This window comes from Alexandromys fortis, unplaced genomic scaffold, assembly GCF_014885135.2.
Source record: "Alexandromys fortis isolate MF-2015 unplaced genomic scaffold, M_Fortis_MF-2015_v1.1 scaffold_51, whole genome shotgun sequence".
Taxonomy (NCBI): Eukaryota; Metazoa; Chordata; class Mammalia; order Rodentia; family Cricetidae; genus Alexandromys; species Alexandromys fortis.
Window position 1 is genome coordinate 3,460,230 of NW_026067925.1, and position 17,522 is coordinate 3,477,751.

At 42.2% G+C, this 17,522-nt stretch overlaps 1 protein-coding gene across 4 annotated transcripts in view; it reads right to left on the reverse strand.

The window, feature by feature from the left end:
- Window positions 1-17,522, reverse strand: part of Rgs7 (regulator of G protein signaling 7) — a 351,190-nt gene that overhangs the window by 220,842 nt on the left and 112,826 nt on the right. Inside the window, exon 1 of one of the 4 annotated variants that reach the window (XM_050142892.1) lies at window positions 16,973-17,126. The exons of 2 other annotated variants lie outside the window; for them this stretch is intronic. In XM_050142892.1, the coding sequence (XP_049998849.1) occupies window positions 16,973-17,074 (102 nt within the window). In that variant the 5' untranslated portion in view covers window positions 17,075-17,126. Of the gene's footprint in view, window positions 1-16,972; window positions 17,127-17,522 lie in introns of those variants that run through there. One more of the 4 variants, XM_050142893.1, reaches the window with a different exon arrangement.

Genomic DNA, 17,522 nt, shown 5'->3' on the forward strand with positions numbered 1-17,522 from the left:
ATTATGAGATGCATTTCTGTGTTTAAGTATTACCCATTTTCAGCCACCAGCAGGGGGGTGGAGAGAGGACAGATTCTGACTATTCTGTGAGTGAAGTGGCCAAACTTACAATGTTTGAGACCAATTCTGGCTATCCTTTGAGTGACTTGGCTAACCTTATGGAGTTTGGGTTGAGCTAAAGGTAACTTTGTGACAACCTTCCAAATCTTTCTAAATAAACCTAGCACAAATGAATCACCACATATTGACCAGGACCATCAGGTTGTTCTTCAGTGACAGGGTCTTGAGGGGAAGGATGGAGATCGGAAAATAATGAGGGCTGGAAACTTGGGACCTGGAGATCTTGTGCAAGCCAATGACTTGCGCCACGGAAACTGTAAGAAGTACAGCATCTTATACACAATTTACAAAGAGGAAAAAGAATGGGACAGAGCCAATAGAAAGTCTTCATTCAATGGGACAAAATCAACAGGAAGCTAATAAAGGAATGTTGCATAATGGGGAACACAGTCTATCTCAAGCTCCCCACAAACCAAGCACACAGCAGTCTCTCAAGGGGGAAATGTCACCTTCTCTGGAACTAAAAACTTAATTCCTTCTATGTCCCAGCTCCAGTCCCAAGATGGACCTGCCCCAGTCTGCCTCTGGACAAGACACAGAACTAGGTTCCCTTTATCCTTTCATCTTTTCCTCTAAGGAAGCCTTAGATCAAGTTGGACCTCAACAATAGATCAATAAAACAGCAATCTGAAGCTATTGGTGCTTCCTGCTAGTAGTTCCCATTTTATTTTCAATATATTGTTCTCAACAGAGTAATCACTTGAGGTACTCAGCTGTTCTTTGGAACTGTCTCATTGATTTTCCTTGCCATTGTGACTGAATGACTGACAGACGCAACTTAAAGGAATAAAGGTTTATTTTGCTCACAGTTTTGGAGAATCACAGTGCCTCAGGGCTGGGAAGGTAGAGCAGGGCAGCTGGGCCAGCTGTGGTGGGCACAAAAGACAGCTGTTTGCACACATCACAAGAGCTTGGACTCAGTGTCTCCATTCCCTGCCTCACCTCCCAGTGCTGGAATTCAAGTTTGCACCATCATGCTCAGCTTGAACTGCATATTCTTAAGAACCTTTAGCAATCAGGAATATGCAACATTTGCTTAGATGCTAAGGGGAATAAAATGGGTTGGAGTTTATTGTTAGATGGTACTACGAACATGAACTCTTGGCCACTGGAGTCCCGTCCAGTTACCAATGGTTGTTTTGTGTGGCAGATGGTGACTAGCTGGACATTGTCTCTAATACACGCGTTCAACTTGCTTCAGTTTTAAATAATATGTGACAGACAAGTCATAAAACGATTGTTGTTTTGCTTCTTCTATAGAGTATAGAATGTTACTACCTACACATCACCTTTAAATTTCAGGCTTTCATGCTTATTTAAAATACACTTCATTTTCACACTTAAATAAAATGTTAATTTACCAGTAACAGCAAACATTTTTGAAAAACATTTTTGCCGGGCAGTGGTGACACACGCCTTTAATCCCAGTACTCAGGAGGCAGAGGCAGGCGAATCTCTGTGAGTTCGAGGCCAGCCTGGTCTACAAGAGCTAGTTCCAGGACAGGAACCAAAAAGCTATGGAGAAACCCTGTCTCGAAAATCAAAAACAATAAACAAAAAAAGGGAGCCCATATGAAATTCTTTGGATGTGTTCTTTTGTGCCTGTCTTCATACACTAAAGAGTTTGACACTTTGTATGAACATCAAGGAAAGCCAAACCAGCCTTGCTGCTTAAAAAGAGAAATTCTACAAGTTCAGGGTTCCGCATTCCCCTTTTCCATTCCTGCCGTCCAAATATGAGGAAACTGGCCCTATCTGACATCAGAATTTAAAACACGGTAGTATGCCTACTCTTACATAATGGGTGCTAGGTCAGATAGGGACAATTTTCAGCTCTAATTGCTTAAGAAATGAAATGAGGAAATGCAAATCACCAAAAGAAAACAGGACTTTGCTTCCAGAAGAGGACAATGAGAATGAGAATAGTAGAAAGTGTGTGCCATGTTTCTATGATTCCAAGGCCTCGTGAGTCATGAATATAATAATCAGTCTGGTTCTCACACAAAGGGGTCAGAATCCAGGCTCTACTGCCTCCTAGTGGTGACACCTTGTGCAGATCATGCACCGTGTCTAAGATTCAGATCTGTGAAATGTGGGTGAAAGAAATGTCTGTCTCCTCAGTCTGGGTGAAGATGAAATACAATTATTCTATGAAATATCACTTAGCACATAAATATCCAACAAATATATGGGTTTTATTTGAAATTACTAAAAGCAACTCTAGAGCCTTTGCTCTTCAGTTAGGGGACCCACATGACTCAAGCATAAATAATTACACCCTAAACCTAACAGTTATAAGGTGATATGGAACTGAAAGTTAAAATGAGAGTCACATGAACAATTATCCATTTCTTTCTTTTTCTTATTTTCATGTGGTGTGTGTGTGTGTGTGTGTGTGTGTGTGTGTGTGTGTTTGCCTAACACTGATTCTGGCAATCTTCCTCAATGATTCTTCCACTTTATTCTTTTGAGGCAAGGACTCTTAATCAAAGCCAGCCTCCCTGATACTGCTAGTCTCACTAGTCACCTTGCTTCAGGGATATCATCCCTCCTCTATCTGTGTCCTGAATTACAGCCCAGCCTCCACAACCAAGCCAGCACTTATGTAATTTACACAGACCTGAACTCTAGTCTTCTTGCACAAGCAAGCATTGAATTGTTGAGTTTTCTCCCCAGTCCTGAGGAGTGACTTTAACACTCCGCTGCCTGGCTCTGGGAAGTTTAATATTGTTCCCCAGCTCTACAGACTCACTTTAACTCTCTGCTGGCACCCATCCCACAGGGCACTCTACTCTTCGTCTTTGCTTTGAACTAGAAAGTTCTCCTTGATTCCCACGAGCGAGAGTACAAATGCTTCTGTAGTCAGTGCACATCTCAGTGGGTTTTCACAAACTGAGCACACCCGTGTGAGTGACATTGCACTGGTCTTCCCATCATTGAATGACTTGAAAAATCTTAAGGGTGTGCAAATCTAGCCGGACAATGCAGCGTCCACTTCTGCTTCTAACGCGGATGCTCTGGCTGGCTTCCCCACACACTCTGGGTTAGATTGTTTCTTATATGAAAGTTAGAAGTAGCTTACCTACTTTTGTTCCAGAGCACTGTGTGGGAACAATACTGCAAGCCACAGTGGATGCTGGCTTTTCCTCCAGCCTCTTTCCTTTGGCTTCTGTGACTCTGGACCTTCCTGAACTCCATCCAATCCCTTCAGAGTGTTCTTTAGCTCACTTTCTGTCGGTAGCCTGAATGCAGGATTTCCTAAGGCCCCATCAGGACCCCAGCTCTCCTTTCACACTTTCTCATTCAGCCCTCCCCTGGTCCCTTCCATTCCCACGTGTCAACAGCATGATTCAGCCCCCTAGAAGAAGTGCTCATCTTTCCTCCCAACGCCTTCCCCCTACACTGTGGTTTCTATTTTGCTTGTATCACTCAATTACCCATGTAAGAAATCTTTAAGATTTCCCTGGCCTATTTTCCAAATCTTGCTAATTCTTGCACTACCGTAGCCTTGTCAGATGGTGGCTGTACCTGTGTTGATGATCCAACATGGACATAGCATGAGAAAGATGCCCAGGAACCTGCCCATTAGATTTCTTTCCAGAGGTGTCACCATCAAACAGCTGCACACAAATTACTTTATTGCCTTACTAGCAACTCTCTGTGCTTACAAGTTTATCAACCCAGACTTTCCCATCCAGCTCTGGCTCCTGCATAGTCACTAAAATGGCATGTAGCCTTCAGGGAAGCTTGAATTCCTTCTCTGATCCTCACAACGACGATGAATTATTTCTTCACTTCAGAGGCAACAACTCTAAAAACATACATAAATAAGAACTTAAAAGCTAAAACCACTCTGCCAAACATTCTAAATCATTTTTACACACCATGATTCATTCCATCATTGTTGATGCAATCCCCATGGCAACGTCATATTTTGGAGACGTATGGGCAAGTTCTGACTAAGTGATTCATCTCAGGTCTTTACTGCGGCATGAAAGCCAGGATCCAAATCTAGCACTCTGAAATTCGAATGTCAAACTTTTAATGTTTTGCTAAGTATATAGTTAGTTGTTTATACATTTCTCTGTCAGAATGCTGTATGCTTTTAGGAAGCTAAGAATAACTCCAAACTCTTATCCCTGCAAACATACACATGCCTATATGATACACACTAGATGTGTCACACACATACACATGTGAGTGCATGTACACGCCCACATACACCTACATTTGTGTCTTTCACAACAATTCGTCAGTGAATAAGGGTAGATAATATATACAGGCATACTAAGATTCATTGAAAATGTACATGATGGTATTATTATAAATATAAATACAAAAAAAGCAACTCTATTGCTGTTCCTGTGAAATTTCCAAGCACAGAAAACAACATGACATCAGTGGCAGAATTTAGCAGTCAAGAAGAAGCTCACCAGTGAGACAAAGATAAATTTATGTAACCAAGAGGAATCCAGCCCAGAAAGGGTCCATCCTCAATTGCTTGGCTCTGACCATGTGGCAGTTGATTACAACCTGGAAGATTATCTTTGGCAGGTGCTATTGTTTCTGTCAAATCCAGACGTCTTTCCTCTTTGACTGGCCTTTTTCGCAAAAGGGGTCACCAGCATTTCTGGTTTCCTTGGCCATTAAGAAGCCCTTTGGCTCCTTTGTCTAGCCAGGACTGCTGAGGTTCTGTCGTCTCATTGAGATTCCGTGAGCCACAGAAGTCTCTTGCAACATCCTTTCCACAGACATTTTTCTGCTTATTCCAATCAAAGGAAGATAGTGGCTTAAAGTCAAGAAGCCTGTCCTCTCCAGGTCAGGGTGACAGGGTGATCACCGAGCAGTGGCCTAACCTCCACAGTTCTGTTTATTTTCAATTTAGTATATATAGCCCCTCTATTTCTATTTATCCATTCAGTGCTGGAGGGTGTATTTCTGGACAACAAAGACATATGATGGTGTCTTTATTAGGTGGATCCTAATCCTCAGGGAATCTAAAATTCTTTGAGGTTTTGTTGTAGGAAACCAAAGGATACAACACATGTGTTCTAGACAAGGCAGGTCATTGAAAGCAGTCAACAGCTACCCTCCTGAAACATTGTCAAGCAATCAAAGTGAAGAGGAGACTCCATTGCCCGTCAAACAACCAACAATTAATACAGAGTCAGCGATAAATATTACCCAAAGTCAATATATTGTGTTTTCTCTTTTGTTACACTAATGGGGGAGGAAAATTGTCTAAATACCCTAAGATGGTATATAATATTCAGACAATCATGGGATGGAAACAGATGTGTTTTAGAAATAGCACAAAGAAAAGAGCTCAAGAATCACAGTCAAAACACACACAAAAAAGAAGGTAAACAATTCTGCAAAAAAGTATCCCAGAGAAAGTTGGAGAAAAAAGGCCAAATGCAAAATAGTCTGTTCTTCATTTTCCTATTAGCCACAGGGATGGGTGCAAGTGAATGTGGCTCTCAAACCTTTCAAAATATATCATGAGTTTATCACAAATATTGTGTGAGCAGTGTGTAATCTTCTTAGTGAATAGAGAAGATGTTCACTTTGCAAAAGAATAATAATTCAACTAACGGTAGCATTGTTTTACCTTCGCTTTAGAAAGCGAATATCTGTGATGTCTGCCAATTTAGAGCAGAAATATTTAAAAAACAAAAGAATCTAATGGAGAGTACTCTCTGTAAAGCTCAGCGAGATGTATCAACAAAAGGGAAGAGAGTATTGTCTCAATTGTCACTTTGTTGTTTCTGCTCCCTTGCTGTTCCTCACAGAAACAGAATGGGTGCTTAACAGCAATGGTAATGATTGCAAACTCCAGTTGCCACTAAAGCTTTGAATAGGCTCTTTCAAAGCAGTAAAAAAGTGAGCGGCAGGCTAGATGATATAACTAGATGATCGGAGATGAAATACTCTGTTGGATGACTTTAAATACCTTGTCTTAAAAATCCACATTCGAGTATTGCTGTGATGTAGATCTTAAATGCCCTCCAAAGCTACATGCATTGAAAGCTTGTTTCCCAACATTAGCACTATTAGATGGTGGTGAGAACTCTAGGAGGTAGGAGCTAGCCGAAGGGCATAGGTCCTTGGGGTTGTACTCTTGCTTTGCAGGATAGAGTCTCCCCCTTTCTGAATTCAGGCCACCTTAAGATGAACAGCTTTGCCCCACCAAACCCTTCCCATCAGGTTCTTCTTTGCCGTGTCCCAAAATCAACAGAGCCAAGCGGTCACAACTAAACCTCTCCAACTTTGAACCAAAATGATTGTGTCCTTCTTTGTGTGTTTATCTAGGCTATAAGAAAACCAACACAACTAGAGGGTCGGGGTGCGCACCTTTGATCCCAGCACTTGGGAGGCAGAGGCAGTTGGATCTGTGAGTTCAAGGTCAGCCTGGTCTACAAGAACTAGTTCCAGGATAGCTAGGACTGTTATACAGAGAAATCGTGTCTCCAAAAACAAAAACAAAAACGAATACAAGTATCTGCTTATTAGAACCACTAAGTGTAAAATATCATACACAAAAATACGCCATGACATACACACCTATTATAGACACATGGCAGGGCACAAGAGGGATAATCAGTCATCCGTTAAAGCTAGTTGAATCATTCTGCTCTATGATTTATAGTGAAATTTATGGGTTAATAGTAAGATCCTAAAGTCATTCAGCCATTACTTTCCAGTTATTTTATGATTCTTAGATTAGTAACTAGTAAAAAAAAAAAAAGAGTCAGTGTTTGTAGTATTTTCATGGTTGCTATTTCTCACTTGGGAGAAGCCTGTACTACTACAGAGATCCAAGTGTTGAGAGAGTAAAGGGCCAAGAACCCTCAGAATGAAGTCAGGGAAACTGACAACTAACCCGGATGCATAGACTTTTGAAGACCCCAACTCATGATGGCTTCATTCCTTTTCCCAAGGTGTTCGCTGGTTTCCGATGGCTGTCTGTAACTGAGAAACTTCTTCCCTTGGCTTCCAAAGCTGTGCTTCATGAAAATCCCATCTGTGTGCTCTGTGTGCCCCACTCCCTTCCTTGCCACTCTCTTTTATACCTACCGTGTCTCTTCCATTCCACACCTACCCACATTCCTCCACAAGGGATTTAGTTCGCTGTCACACTGTTTGGAGCTCCCTTCATACTCCCCTCTGCAGGTCAATCTAATGTCACAGCCCATTGACCCTAACAATCCAGACACTTTACATGAGTCAATCTGAATTCCCACCATAGAATTTAATGTCTTGGACGACTTTCTTGGCCTTCCTTCCCTCACTTCCCTCCTACTCTCTCGTTTTTTTCCTCTTTTAAAGATCGGGAATCATGGGCTCTTTGTTCACAGCTATGTGAAAATCAAAACAACTTAAAAGTGTTGTTGTGGGGGCCAGGGAGATGGCTCAACAGTTAGGGTCATGTTCTGTTCTTGCAGAGGACCAGAGTTTGGTTTCTAGAACCCATGTTGAGTCATACACAACTGCCTGGGACTCCAGTTACAGAGGATCTGATGCCCTCTTCTGGACTCCATTGGTGCCTCCCTCACACATATGCATATACTTAAAAATAAATATAAGTATATGCTTATTAAAAGTTGCTAAAATACATAGTTTCTATGTTGATGCCCTTAAAACAGCTACCAAGTCTGATTATTCATTCAGTCAATAGCTGCCAAACACCTGCATTTTCAAGGCACTGGAAATGAGACAGATAAGGTCACTCCCTGTCTTTGAGCTGCCAATCAAAAGCTGAGGGCAATACAGAACAAACAATACAGATAAGAGCCGTGAACGCTATGACAACTGCTCAGAATGAAATGGGAAAGGTGGTAGCAAAGAGAGTTAGGACGGCTTGCTCAAAAAGTGGTTCATTAGCCAAGGCACCAAATAAGAAATTGATACTTCCAGATAAAATGCTACATGTTTCTTTCTTTTTTTTTTATTCCCCAAGACCTTGGACACATTCAGAAGCAGCCATCCATAGACAACAGGCAAACGGGAAGTTCACTGAGCTACTGCCCCTGGAAGTGGGATGGGGAAAAATGGTACAACCAATGCTTAAGATTAACAAAGATGGGATATATTTGCTTTCCTTGTTTAGGAGAGAGTCAAAACATTTACTTCTCTGATGGAGGAAGGTCATTGGCTAATAAAGAAACTGCCTCAGCCTATTTGATAGGCCAGCCTTTAGGTGGGTGGAGTAAACAGAACAGAATGCTGGGAGGAAGAGGAAGTGAGCTCATACTCCTTAGCTCTGCTCACTGGGGCAGACGCGATAAAGCTCTGACCCAGGATGGACATAGGCTAGAATCTTCCCGGTAAGCACACCTTGGGGTGCTACACACATTATTAGAAATGGGCTAGTCCAGGTGCAAGAGTTAGCCGAGAAGAGGCTAGATATAATGGGCCAAGCAGTGTTTAAATGAATACAGTTTGTGTGTTGTTATTTCGGGGTATCAGCTAGCCAGGTGGCCAGGAGCCGGGCTGTGGGAAGAGGCCCGCAGCTCCTACTAAACTTCTCTGTCTTTTCACTGAAACAGAAAGGGAAGAAATTATTTCAGTGGGCAGATCATGCAATCTCTCTGATTTGGCTTCAGTCCTGTACCATGTACTTCATGCCCATGTCCAAACCTGGCCCGGTCACAGGGATGAAAGACCAGGATGGACTTGTGATACCCATGGTTCAGGAGGCACCGAGGAACTCAACCAGGATTCTAACTGGAAAAGAAAATCAAAAAAGGTGCCCAACTCGGCCTGCCATGCTGTTATGCTATCTACCCAATGGAGTGACCCTCCTCCCAGCTCTGTCTCAGGTTTGTCACCACAATAACAAGAGGCACCTCCCAGAGTTTGTCCATTTAACGTTTTGTCATTTCTAGTCAGCTCTGTACCTCTGCAGTTACCTCTGCCATAACAGAGAGTAGTACTGGAAAAGCAGGAACAAGGTTTCCATCCTCAACATAACTTCCTCCATAACAGAGAATAGGACCACAAAAGCAGGAACAAGGTTTCCCTCCTTGAAAATACAAAAACTGTTGGAGAACCAGTCATTCTCTTCTTTATACATTCTAGATAAGTGCTCTACCACTTCGCTGTAGCCCAGGCCCGTTTACATTTGAACTAAGTTAACTACACTGGGTTTAAACCTGTCCTCTAGCTCAAGCAGACCTTGAATCCAGGATCTCTACACACACACCCACCCCGACTCCTGAGTAAGCTGAGTTACTTTTGAATCTGTCTCTGTGGACTGGCAAACAAAAGTTATGAACCTTGAGATATTAAAACCTGAAACTCATAGACAGAGACCAACTGCAGTTAAGAGAGTTCTTGCTTGTTTTAAGCTCTTTTCTGATGTTGAGAGAATATGCAGAGGCCACGGGGGGGGGGGGGCAGGAGAGTCTGAAATAGAAGCAAAGACCTTGCCAATGCTGTCTCCATACACAGAATCTCTCTTCTCTAGGGTTTCAGTGCCAGGATGGGTGACCGTGGATTCCATGAGCTTCTTGCTAGGTGAGTTTCTACCTCCTTTGAAGCAAATTATTCAATTGGTGCCAATCTAAAGAGGCATTTGAATTGTCTACTGCGGGTATAGTCAAGGAACTGTCCATCCCGACACTGAACAGGGATGTGACCTGCTGGAGCTCACAGGTGACAGGCTTAGTAGAGTGCAGTAACCCCAAACCTAGAGAGACACAGAGTACGTGTGAGTGGTGAAAGTTTAACAAGATATTTAATAACCCAAATCTACTCTCGAGATGACAATAAGGCTCAAGGCTAATGCGTGGGGACTCGTGAGAGACCATGGTCCCAGTTAAGGTTTAGGGTTCTCACGGATCTTCAGTAGCAGCAGCAGTCACAGGAGTGATGGCAGCAAACATTTGTTGAGCATTTACGGTGTCCTCGGTCTCATTCTAAACATTTAAAATATGCTTTGCCTGTTTGACTTTGTTTTGTTTCAATTTATTTTGTTTGACACAGGGTATCTCCATGTATCCTAGGCTGGTCTCAGGCTAAAGATTCTCTTCCTTTTACCTCCTGGGTGCTGGGATTACAGATATGTACCATCTATCTGTTTAAATGTAATATTAATGCATAGAATCTTGACAAGACTCATGAAGCACTTTATCAGCAGCCACATTCAACAGGGGGAAGAAATGGAGATACATGCATATAACCAAATGAATCGATGTGATATGATTGTCAAAAATATTAATATGACCTTAGCTACCGCTTGAGAACAGTGCGCAAGACAGTAATAACAGAACAAGGCAGAGAGTAAGTCATCTCTCCTTTGTTTACATCAGACTGGACTGAGGTTTTTGTGTTCTTTGTTGTGGGCAAAATAAAGGCTGAAGGAAGCAGCTCAGACACCGAACTGTGCACTCCTTTGTAGAGAAGTAGGAAGTGGAAAAGATGGTAGGCTCAGGCCTCCATAAGGAAAACAGAGAGGGCAGACAGTGTGTGTTAGTGGGAGGGGAGTTCAGAGGCCTGGAAGGATCAGAACAAGGCGCCCTGTGCCTTCATTTTGCCTTAACCTGCATAAATTACATGGCCAGCCCTGCAGTGCTGAGCAAAACTGCTCTGGAGGAGGGGAAAGGAAAAGCAGGGCCCCAAGAATGACACTCCTGGTCATCAGGGAGATGGCTGAAGCAGAATTTTAGGCACCTCGGCTGTCACTCAGACCTGTTTCTGAGGCTCCAAGAATCTCTCCCATTTGCTCATAGTCCCTTGCTCGCTAGTGCTGTCCTGGCTACATTTTGCCACCCCCAACACATAAGCAATTGTTTCCACAAGACAGTTTTATGTGACATATCACAGACATGGCCTGTATCATCCGCATCCCTCTCTACTGCTCTGAGAGTCACAGCTCCATTTATATGGTGATTTTTTTTCCCTAAAGTCCATGAAAATCAGTCACCAAGAAAATGGGATCATCTGTGTGTTGGTGGCTTCAGTGTCGTAGCCACTGCCATTGGCTGACCAGCATCCTCAATTATCACCCCCCTGCAGGTAAAATGTACCTGAGAATAACCTTCAAACAAACGGTCCAGGTTATGAGGTGATGATGCTGACTCAGAACACATTTGGGGTGTTGTGTCATTTATCTATTAAAATGTTTCCAGAGGCTGAGGCCTCGCTGACAGATAATGTCTTGTTTACAAGCCCGTCCTTGGGTATCAGACTCAGCAGCAGTGAAGCATCTGAAATGCCTTCTGCTCCAATCACTGCCTGATGTTCATTGCATACAAATCAGCAAAAATTCTGAATGCAAATCATCTTTAATCTTGGCTGAATCAGGCTGACATAACTCATAGAAACATAAGCCAGAGAGAACAGGAGAGTTAGCCAAAGAAGGACGCCGGTGTCAGAATGGTTCAGCCTCCCTCTCTCCATTCAGCATCCCACCTCCTGGCTCAGCATCACTCAGCATCACTTTCGCATCTTCAGGTTGGCCTGTTTTATTTCTGTTGCTATTACTGAGACAGGGTCTCATATAGCCAAGGCTATCCCTACATGTGCTATAGTAGCTAAGGATGTCCTTGAACTTCTGATCCTCCCTCCATCCCCAAAGCACTATGACTCCAAACATGGCTACTGTACCTGGATGGGGATTAGTTCCAAGGCTTGGCGTGTGGTAGGCAAACACTGTCACAACTGAACTGTATTCCTAGTCCCTAGGTGTTCCTTTTGTTCTAGACTTCTAATTGTTGCCATAAAAACTGAAATATGCACTCCTTGTAAAAAGTTTTTAATTCATACACAAATATATAAAATTGTATGTGTTAACAAAGCACACATACAATTTTGAAATACATATGTTTTGAAATACATAGTACATAATGTTCAAATTGAGCTGTAGCCTAACTATCTGTCATGTCTGTATGATGGAAACTATAAAGGTCCATCCTGAAATGTATGTTACTGTTACATACAGGTGTCCTACTGTGCACACCAGAAGGTCTGGCATGTCTCTAACCATAAAGTCTTTGACCAGTGTCTCCCATCCCCCCACAACCTGACTCTCTACAGACTTCATGGCCATTCTGCTCTAAACTTCTGAAAGATCAGCTTTTGGGGATTCCACCTGAGAGCAAAATCACAAGGTACTTGTTCGTCTGTGCCTGGCTTATTTTACTCAATGAAGGGCCGCCTGCTCCATCCACGTTGCCGTGAAGGACAGGATGTTTTCACAGATGAACACTATTCCAACGCACATACACGCAGCATCTTTTCTTCATCACCTCGTCTGAGGCTAGGCACTTTTTCCCATTTCTTAGCTGTGGCGAACAGAGCTGTAATGGCCAGTGATGCAAACCTGTCTTTTCAACAGACTGACTTTCTTTCCCTTCCATATATTCAGTAGTGGAATTATTGGATATTTTTAATTTTAGAGGGATTCTCATCTTGTTTTCCACATGGCTAAGCTGATGATACATATTCTTACAACTAGTACATGCTATATAATCATTTGATATAAGAGCTGTTTCAGACTATAAACCATTTATAGGTTATGGCTATGGTCTAATAGTTATTTCTACCAGGGATATAAACTATATAATACATTGTCATTAATCTATTGTAAACATCTGGTTGATTTCACATAATTAAAATGTAAAGAAAAAGTCTTTAAGGAGGTATAAGAGAGGGCAGTGGAGGTAAACATGAGCCAGTGATTATATTTAGAAATGAATATGCCCCAATGCCCATTATTTCCAGCAATTAATATTTGGTGTTTTTTAAAAGACTGCATTTAATCAATAAAAAAGTTAAACTACGTAATAATAATGTCCTTTATTTGTCTTTTATCCCTAGTAAATCTGCTTCCATCTGGTAGAATTTCCCTCCAGGCAGAACTCCATTTGAGCATTCCTAGTACTACAGAGAGCTAAATTCTCTGTGTTTAATCTTCTGGAAGTGTTCCTCACTAATCTTCATTTTAAGAAGCATGTTATTATTTTTTAATATGGAAGTTGAGGCTGCCGGTGTGAAAAAGATCCCGTCATTCCCCTGTCAGCTACTTGCACACTCTGCTCCAACAGACGTTTCCTTTGCGTCTGGCTGACACTGAGACTTTCCTCGGGCGAGTGGACTCCGGCAAACACTCCGAGGAACATTTTATTTTAAAAAACCAAAAACGACTCATTAACTATAATCTTCGATTTCTACATTCCTGTTTTAGACCAGTTTCTGAAAATGTCTAAGACTCTCCAAATATATTTTTTCTTAACATGTCTCTTCTCCATGTCAAAGGTTACGTGGATAGCGTCAGGTCACATGACCCTGAAGTCATAAGGAAGTTCTTCTCTATTTTTGACTTTGGGACTCTCTTTAGATGATTTCTATAAATTTTTCACCAAATATCTTTCATCTTACCATAAAGTTTCTAATATTTTAGCCATTATATTTTTCTGTACGTTTATCTTTTTATTTCAAGATTTTTTTTAAAAAAAAAAACTTTTTTTTTCTTATTTTCTTGAAATTTCCAATCCCTTTACACATTTATTTGTCTTTTCTTCTGAACTCTCTTTGTGTTTCTAATAGCTGATTCAAACTAACTGTTGGATAGTTGCCACTGAAAGAACATATTTAATTTATTTTACATTAGCTTTTCTTGATTCTGGCCAGTAATTTTGAACCACCCTAATATATTATACATTATATAGTCATATAACCGGGCTATTCATTGTAAAATTTTAGAGTCTTTTATCTTCTTTTGAAGATTCTTAAATTTTATGTTGCAGACAAATAAACTATTTAAAAGCAATGCTCACCATATTCAGAGCTCATACTTTTTTAAAATGAAAATATGTTTACCTTAGCTACGCCTCCTAAGAGTAGGGTAAAATAATCAGTCGTAATATACATGTCACTATTATTACATCTTTCATTAGCTGGTAACTATACAAAACCCAAAAGTCTTACATCTTCTAGGCTAGACGGACTTTTAAATCTTGTCAAAAAAAGTAAAGCCCCCACAATGAGAGACTGTTAAAATCTCTCCATTTTATGCCCACCGATTTTCAAGGATAAATCATCATATGATTTATGAAGCTACAAAGCTCAGAGAAGCCAACACAAGACAAACAGAATTCAGAGATCTGACCTTCACCTCTATATAAGTTTGCTTGGGAGGAAAAACTCAGTGTCCACAAAAAATAGAGGTGAGGACTTGGAATAGATTAGAAAAGAGCTTTATTAATTAGACCAGTACCAGTGTTGGGCATCTCGTGCAAAGAATAAGAACTTTAGCAAACACCAGGAGAAGAAAGAAAGCAGCTTCCAGATCAATCTCGTAGATTCTAAAGATAAATGATTTGATAATGCATTATCATGATTAAGACTTTACATGGTGCTCATATCACGTTCAACCCAGTTGAGATTTAGAAACATGTACCCACCAACTAAAAAGCACCCTCCCACTAGAAATTCTATTTGTAAGATGAAGGATGTAGTTTTCTGAGGACAGACCTCCCAGTGAAGGACACACACTATGTATCATCCTGTCAGACATATATACCCCAAACCTTGCTGTGCAGTACCAAAGTTCAAGTCCACATTGCTGGCCTTCTGGTCCAGAAAGAACTTGGGGGTACAAACAAACAGAACAAAACAGGGTTCTGGAAATTCAAATTAAACCATTTCTAAAGTGACGTTTTCACAGAGTCTATAGTAGAATCACTTAAAGCTGATGTGGCCATCTGGTCATCCTTAAAAATTATAATAGGGGCTGGAGAGATGGATTGGTGGCTAAAAGAGAATGTACTGCTTTTTCAAGGGACCCAAGTTCAGTTCCAAGTTACCACATAGCGTGACTCGTGGTCACTTGTATCTCTAGCTCCAAGGAATCCAATATTTCTTGTCCCCCACAGGTAATATATATGATTACACACACACACACACACACACACACACACACACACACACACACATCTTTAAAGAAAGAAGGAAAATGGACACTGAGAAATCCAATGCAGAGTCCTGAATCCAGCGATCCTAATGGCCGCTCCTAAGCGTTCAGTTATTATTTGACAGGGTAATTACTCCCGATTACCCGGGAGACATTTCACTGAGGTGGAAATACAGAATAAGTATTTGTGACCCCAGAGTTCCTATATTGCAGTCATAACCCCCTGGGGTGGCTCCAGTTGGAGGAAGGGCTCTTGGGGAGTAGTTAAGGTTAAAGGAGGGCAGAGGGCAGAGCCCTGGTCCCAGGAGACCAGTGGCCTAATAAGGAGACACTCCAGAGAGCTGGAGCAGTCCTCACTTTTCCACAGACACAAGGGGAGGCCATGTGAGGACAGGGACGGAACAGGGAGGCAGCCCTCACCGGAAAATGCACATTCCAGCTTGTTGATCACGGGCTTCCTGCCTCCAGAATGGGGAGAAAATAAACGCCTGCTGTTAAGCAGTGGCCTTTTCTTTCCAGCAGCCCCAGCAGCCAAGTAGAGTTTGGGTCACTGAAGACCAGGAGTCCTGGGGAAGTAAGGTGCAAAGAGAGACAGCCATTGTGACCTTGTCACACCAGTTCACGCTGCCAGCACCCTTCCCTTCAATTAAATCCCAAGTGATTCCAAAGAGCCTCTAACAAGGGCAGCAGAGACTCCACTGAAACGGAAAATGCGCAGTGCCAACAAAGGCCGCTCACGGGCACTTTCTCAACTTTCAGTTTTACCTTTTCAAATGTTTCTCTGGCAAAAATAAAGGTTCCAATTAAACCTAAAGGCCTGAGCGGTCACATGACTGGCACTGATTAGTCACTTAACCATGCAGGCATTAAGACTAAAATAGCAACCTTTTGCTCAATCCGGAGCCAGAACCGTATCGGACCAGGCCATTCGAGACCATTTAAACTTGGCACAAGAAGCTAACAGGAAAAAGGGCAATGAATGGCTCTCCACAAGAGAAGACAGTTTCAGGCAGTTTTCTTTTTCTTTTTTCTTTCTTTCTTTCTTTCTTTCTTTCTTTCTTTCTTTCTTTCTTTCTTTCTTTTTTCCATTTTGGTTTTTCAAGACAGGGTTTCTCTGCATAGCTCGTGTAGACCAGGCTGGTCTTGAACTTACAGAGCTCTGCCCATCTCTGCCACTTAGTGCTGGAGCTAAAGGTGAGCATATGCCACCACCACCCAGTTCAGGCAGTTTTCTAATACTTAGGGTCCCCGCTGCCATCATAGTTATCCACCTTAGTCAGTTTTCTGGTGCTCTAGCAATGCTGGCCTTCAGAAAAAGAAATGGTTTTAGTCCAGGGTGACTTGCCCTCGCTGCGTGGGCCCATGCCTACACCATGTACTACAGAGGGAAGAGGGTGTCTGTTTATGATGTAGCCAGAAAGGAAAGAGCCAGGTTGCAGCTTCTCCTTCAATGACCTAACCTCTTTCCATTAGGCCCCTCCCCACTCCCCCAATAGCACCACAGGTTGGAGACCAAGTTTTTCACACCGGGGCACCAGACTTACTTGAAGCGATGGTTCTAAATTGAGCCAAATTCTGGATCACCCAGGGGGATTAAGGCAGTGGGTGACAACCCTTCAGCGATCACATATCAGATATTTACATTCTAATCTATAACAGCACCGAAATTACCCCTATGCTTCGGGGCCACCACAACATAAAGAACTGTATATTAAGGGGCTGCAGTCCCAGGAAGGTTGAGAATGGCTGGAATAAGGTCTAAAGTTCTTCTCTGAGTCTTCCTCTCTCCATCTGTGTTTCAGACTCTGGTAACCTGAGGCCAGGTTCCAGATTTTTAATTTCTGTCCAGTTGTCTGGGGCTAATATTTCTTCTGGTCTAGGGAATCATGGTTGAGACCTCTGATTAGGATGCTCAGGACGGGAGGTATGACTCACCACAAGAGTGATCTCCTGGTTCTTCTCCAGTGGGAGGGCTCTCCACTGTGTTTTACCTATGTCTCTGTAGCTACAATTCACACTCTGCAGGCACGATGACATCCCGGCTTAGGTGCCACAAGCCCCCCATCCTCCATGCTGCCTCTACAGATGTAGCCTTCTGAGGGCCATTTATTTGAGTGACAGCTCCCTATAAAGTGCTGGCAGAAACCCTGGTTCAGGACCAGTACCGATCAGGAAGGATTAGGTGTCCATTGCACAGTATGACCTCATGACCTCCACCATCTGTACTTGTCAGGTCGAAAGCAGAGGCAGGGGGATAAGTGAGGTCCAGATGTGTCAAAAAGAAAGGAAAGCATTCTTGTGCTGGCTCTTCACCTACCGTATGCCTCTATCCACCATATGTACCTACTTAAAAAGCTTAGTGACTGTGAAAAACTAAATTGTGAAAAAAATCCACATGTCTTATTCTTAATTTAGTAAAATCTCAAAAGCTCAAAATTGGGAATAATTCCAAAGAAGGTCAAAGAACACCTACTTTGGGCTTCAC